We start from the raw sequence: 6,000 nt of genomic DNA, 5'->3' as shown, positions 1-6,000 counted from the left end.
TAATGCAGGCGTTGCCAGAGCAAGCAGGAGACTGCAATTAAGCTCAACCAAACATGACAAGTATGTCTTCAGAGGCAATAAACACACAATTACAAAGGAATTCACGAACGACACACACTTTTACATGACAAGGAACATGCACACCTTCCACTGTGAATTTAAGGACTCAGAGGTATGTTAATTATATGTTTCTTAAGTAATCGAAACCCGTCAAAAAAACGTTTTAGGTGAGGAGGCAAGTTGCAAACAAAGATATATACAAACATAAATATTCAAATGAAACCACACTACAAACCAAATAAGTTTTACTGTTTATTTCAACAATAACTGTCGTATTTGATAATACGCTGACTGGTGTACATATGCTGCCATTGTGCTGTAGACTGCAAGATGTCACCTGGTAGCCCTCATACAGAATATCAGGCCTCATAGTCAGGAAAGCTGAGCCATGATCATTCATAGCCATCCATTCTAGAAAGATAAAGATCTGTCCCTAGTGCTTCACGCAAGCACGCACGCACGCACACACACACACATACACTTTTGCGCCGTTAACTTAAATCTGAGACTATTAGGACTCTAAGAATTTGTTTTTTTTGCAGTTTGTTTAATAAGCTCATCTGGCAGTATGCAAATATGCTACACAGGATATAATGGTACTTGCAGGGGCCCCAACTAACGCTCCGGTGATCTTGTAAAAGTTCATATGGTTGTCCAGAGGATTGAATCCAAAATAGGTTTTCAGATTTAGTTCAAAGATTATGTCAATTATTTGCTTCTGATGGTAATCTGGTAATGGATTACAACAAGTGGTAACCTTGCCAGCGGGTTTTTTTCTTGTTTTTGGAGTAGCCAAAACAGCCAAAAAGGTTATTCAAAAATGCCTTTCTGTCTGTGTTCATGTGTAATTCCATCCAGGAACACACTTCCCACTTAAATTGCATGTTAACTGGAAGTACAAACTGAATAATTATTGTTAGAGCTTAATATTGTTTACCTTCAATTTTGCATGTCTGACAGCTGGAAGACAATGGGATTTAGGGAGTTAGGCCAGGTTTCCAAAAGCATCTTAAAACTTCACAGGTGTTCACACTGACAGACTAATTAGCCCATTCCAAAGCTTCCTGATTTATACTTTGCTGTTTGACTCTGTCATATGGACGGAGTGTAAATCAAGCATATGAGATGAGTTAGCATCTTTTACAGCCTCAAACCTACAAGTTATCTGCCTGCAGCTTCTTGCTTGAGCAAATATATACAATAAGTGCTCTTCAGTTAAGTGCAGGATTGTATTTCTACAAACTTTAACTGACTTCTTTAACACTGTTGGACATGTGAAATGATCAAATGCTTAACTGGTCAGAGGTCAAAAACACGGAAAGGACTTTCAGTTAAATGTTTATAGGCCTGTTATGTTACAGTACAACACAAGGCACAGTCTTGTTATGTCAAGTGTGTTTGAGATGTTGAAGTCAGTTAATTAAAAAATAGGTAGGGCCTATATATTTTTTATTAGGCATTATTGGAATGTAGCCATATGAACTATGTTATCTAATGGGTTTATGTAACTAATTGGGTCACTTCTATCCATTTTAGTTCTTTTCACACGTGATTTGTTTAACCGACTCTGATTCAAATAATAATCCATTACTTCAATGTGCTATTGGGTGGGGGGGGGGGTCAAAATTGAGTCTAACTAAATGCGATTGAGGGAAACACATAGGATATCTTCACAGAGACCTACAGCAACTCCACGGCTGAATTTAAATGAGTGCAAAACAAGCTAATGGCAATCCTTCATGACACAGGCACAGATCCCATGTGTTTATTTCATTCCACACAGGAAGCTATTGGAAATGTATTTATGTTCTCCTCCTGATCAGATCTGTAACTCTCCAGAAGCTCAGAATCAGGTGTTGGTGCCTGCATGTAACAAGACTGTGAGTGACACAGATGGGATGAAAATACAGTGTTCGATGTCTCTCGATTTCTAGATGCAATAAATAGTGTCCTTTTGTGTTTGAGACAGATATGAAGCATTTATAATGATGACATAATAAGTGTTCTGTCAATCCTGCTTAACATGCGAGATTGGAGTCGGTTGCTCTATTCCAGTATATGTATGTATTCAGTTTTTATTATTCTGAATACAACTCAACAACCAAAAATGACTGACTCACTAGAATACTGAATGTTAGATGGTAACTTAGGCTAAAGAATACCAATCTTTCAATCTGATAGTCACAAGTCTCACCAGACTGGGGTGAATTTGGCGAACCAATCAAACTGCTAATAAATTCCGGTTTAATGGTTTAAATAGTCATAGTTAGGCTATCATAGGCTATATGTGTATAAGTGACTTGCTATATAGGGATTGTTAGCAGATTACTGAAGGATGATAGTGACATTTTAGAAAGCTAATGAATTAAAGGCTTCTCTGCTTTTTATTGCTCTAGTCTACATTTCAGACTAAATTATTTGTTAACATTTTCATTCTCCATACTATGCTGCATCATCATGAGTGACTTATAATCCCCAGGACTATTCCTCATACTAACCTATTAGCGCTCTGTGCGTTCGTTAGGCTACTTATTGCCTAATTTATTATTGTTTATTGCTATAGAATTAGTGTCCATGCTTAGCCTACAGTATATTGCCGACCTTGATTTCACTGCCCCTGAGTTTGTGGCTTTGCTTTGCATAAAATTGTCTGTTATAATTCCAGTTATTGCGTTATACCAACGACTCGCAAACAGGTGGGTTGTCAGAGTCTTGGCTGTGCATGGAGCTCAGGCCCGTGTCCGAGTCCTCGTCATTTGTGTTGCAGGTCTTTGACAGACCTCTGGCCTGCTCCACCCAGCAGCCGCCGGTCCTTTCCACAGAAACAGACTCGACCTCAGCCACCGTACCGGAGGCTCCCTTCACCTCGGCAGGTAGCAATGTACTGTTCACCTGTTCTATCTCCATCGTTTCAACTTTGGCCAATAAATCCAACAGTTCCCTTTCCTTGGTCTCCCAGAGTGCCAGACTCAGGCCCAAGTCCCCCCTCATCGCCTCTAGATCCGTGTTCAGCCGCAGACCGATGTACAGACTAGTGTCCAGCTGAGTCCTGATCCTCTCCTCGTCCAGTGTCTGCTCGTTCTCCGACGGAGCCTCCACCACGTCTGGCTTTGCGCATCGCGCGCCGCTGTGACTGTGAGGCGGAGGAGGGCCGGTCATGGCTGCGTCCACGGACTCGGCCAGGCTGTCCGTGTCCTTCCCCGCGGACAGGTCCTCGCGCCGCCGCTTCATCCACCGCTGGTTGAGCTCCTCCTGGATCTCGCCGGTGATGCTGTCCACGAGCGCCTCGCGCTCCGTCAGCTCCTCCTGCAGCCGCACCACCTCCTCGCAGCGCCGCGCGTACTCCTCGAACTGCGCGAGGGACTCGCCCGTCGTGCCCGTCGGGCCGTCCTGGCGCTCCGCCTTGCGCTTACAGTCCGAAGAAGAGGCCTGAGTGTCCGCCGCGGAGGAGGAGGAGGAGTCCACCATGTACGTGTCCTGCACGTAGTTGACGCCGTGTCTCTTGATGCGGTCAAAGTGCACCTTGGCCTCGCAGCGCTCGATCTCCCTGTCGAGCTCCTTGATGCGCTGGACCTGCTGGCGGATGGTGTGGTCCTGGGAGATCACCAGGTGCACCAGCGTCTCCATCTTCTCCACGGAGAACTTGTCCTTGGAGACGACGGCCTCCTCTCTCTTCCTGTTCATCTTGTCCAGTTTCCTGAGGGGAGGCCTGTCACAGTTATTACGTGATCGATGTCTTATCGCAATTATTTTGAGATAAATCACAATTATTTTTTGTCAGAATCGTTGTCGAATCGTGTTGAAAAATGTTCATAGATTAAAAAACAGCTGCAATTTGGTAGATCAGTTATTTACGCTATTTTTGGATAAATACCTTAAATATACAAGAAAAGTATAAAGATAGGCCTACTGAATATGCCTATTGCTAAGCCTACTTACTTTTTAAAGTGTAATAATGAATAGGACATCAGTAGGCTAGTTTCTTTGTATATTTTAGGTATTTATCAGCAGCAACAGTATTCTTTATTCATAACGTTCCAGTGTTCAATGCCACAAAACACTATTAAATCGTTAATCGCAATTATGTGTGCGACAAATAATTGTCAACTTTAATCGTGACAGCACTGAATAGGCTATTGAATGAAGGATATTCCGCCAGGCTATAGTGCTTTCTTGGGTTATAAATCCTCTTAAGCAAACCTTGTATTTATTGAACTGTAATTTACTGTGATTTTTCTTCTGCAAACTGATGATAATAATAAAGTATTTAGTCAAATCAATCGGACAATACCTGAAGGCCTTCCTGACGACGCGCTTCTGCTTCTCCTGCGAGAGGTTGGTGACCCCCGCAGCGGCGGCCGCGGCCGCAGCGGCAGTACTGGCGCTCCAGCAGGCTCTTGCGCTCCCCTTGAGCGCGCCGCCGCCTCCCGGGGCGCCGCCGCCCGGCACGGGGCAGCTCACCACGCCGCTGTCCTTGCTCTGGACCACCCGCGCCTCGGCGCTCCGCGGCCCGTTGTTCGGCAGCGACGCGTCGGTCTTCACGAGGACGAAGCGCACGTTCTCCTGCTCGTCGCCCCACGCGCCCCAAAGGCGCAGGATCTTGGTCTTGTTGGGCAGCGTCCTCTCGAAGCCTCGCCACTTCTCCACGACGCAGTAGGACTGCGGCGAGCCGGACAGCATCGCCGCCGAGGCGCCCTGCTGCAGGTTCTGGTCCTCCAGCAGGACTTTGACCACGTCGGCGCAGGTGGTCCGCTTGGACAGGCCGGAGACGAGCTTCTCCTCCCGGCAGACCCATACCGAGATCTTCCCCGGGCCCTCCTCCAACTCCATCCTTCCTCCTCCCAGAGTCCCGACTGAAGGCTATTTTAGTCAAATAATCCTCTCGTCTTGTAGATTGATTGCAGCCGTGGGCACATAAGGAAAAGTGTGAAATCTCCGCTTTCAGGAGTCCGTATAACTCCACACACAGCTTTAAAAGCCCAACCAAAAACTTATTTTGTCCGCGTAACGTAGCGGTAGCGCAGTCTAGCCTAGTCCGGATTGGCGACGTTAGTATGGGATGTCAAATATATCGGTACAAAAAAAACCATTATCCATCCAGCGTTATTCCCAGCGGTAGTAGTAGGTGTCTAAACAGACCAACTATTCTGTCCGGGACCTCAATCATCGTGCCTCTTTCTCTCGCACGGTTAGGTGCACTGAAGAGGAGAGAGGAGGCGCGACCTTCCCCCTCGGCAGGCGCACACTAGTGTGTGATACAACAAACTACAAGGTGCTATCCCTAAACCACGGGACGGGACACGCCTCCGAGACGAGTCCCTACGCACCCCCCCCCCCCCCCTCTCTCTCTCTATCTCATTCTCTCTCTCTCTCTCTCTCTCTCTCTCGCCGTGGTACTTAAAAGTACCAAAAGTAAAAGTATCCGACTCATTTAACAGAATGTCCAATTTCAAGTTTTCAATTTCAAATATATAATATAATATAATAATATATAAACATCTTTTGAAAATAGCAGATCTACATGCTCCCAATGCATAGATCGGCTATCTTCGAATTGTGTAGGGCTGAAGTGGTTCATTAATGTATGTTTTGTAATCAAAATCTACAAAGTAACTACTGAGGTTTTCGACTTTTGACCCAGAGAGACCAATGGCTAGCTAATAGGCACTGCAGGACAGAACATGAAAGATTGGTGGTGGTGATGTCTGTGGTTGACTTTAGAGATTTTATGTCGGGGGTTTTGTGCTGATAGTCAGTACATGTACTGTAGCATCTGTGGTGCATCATGGGAGCATCCTGATCTCACAGTCACCGCCTTGTATCATTCATTGAGGTTCCATTAAATTAGTCCTATGATGATGACCTATAAAAAGAGGTGTTTGTAACACGGTTTGTACTAAAGCTCTTTAAATCAGACCTATATTTATTGTATTTCTAATG

The 6,000-nt window shown here is 45.1% G+C and overlaps 1 protein-coding gene across 2 annotated transcripts; it reads right to left on the bottom strand.

Annotated features, from left to right (window-relative positions):
• Positions 1–942: 942 nt before the first annotated feature.
• LOC306923632 (ras association domain-containing protein 10-like) lies at positions 943–5,289 on the bottom strand. 2 transcript variants are annotated; one of them, XM_079501834.1, is made up of 2 exons: positions 4,352–5,289; positions 943–3,769 (listed from the first exon to the last, which is right to left on the bottom strand). In XM_079501834.1, the coding sequence occupies exons 1-2, from the start codon at positions 4,888–4,890 to the stop codon at positions 2,734–2,736; spliced, it is 1,575 nt and encodes a 524-aa protein (XP_079357960.1). In that variant the 5' UTR covers positions 4,891–5,289; the 3' UTR covers positions 943–2,733. The 2 variants fall into 2 exon arrangements, with proteins under 2 accessions (XP_079357960.1, XP_079357961.1); XM_079501835.1 differs by having other exon boundaries at positions 943–3,757; positions 4,352–5,287.
• Positions 5,290–6,000: the final 711 nt, after the last annotated feature.

Source organism: Electrona antarctica (genome assembly GCF_951216825.1).
Source record: "Electrona antarctica genome assembly, chromosome: 5".
Taxonomy (NCBI): domain Eukaryota; kingdom Metazoa; phylum Chordata; class Actinopteri; order Myctophiformes; family Myctophidae; genus Electrona; species Electrona antarctica.
The sequence above is the reverse complement of the archived record's forward strand: the minus strand, read 5'-3'. Positions and strand labels throughout refer to the sequence as shown.

Excerpts from the sequence above, each read along its gene's own strand:
- LOC306923632 (XM_079501834.1), bottom strand. The coding sequence starts at position 4,890 with ATGGAGTTGGAGGAGGGCCCGGGGAAGATCTCGGTATGGGTCTGCCGG. Across the intron at positions 3,770-4,351 it reads GTCGTCAGGAAGGCCTTCAG|GCCTCCCCTCAGGAAACTGG; the intron begins GTATTGTCCGAT and ends TAACTGTGACAG.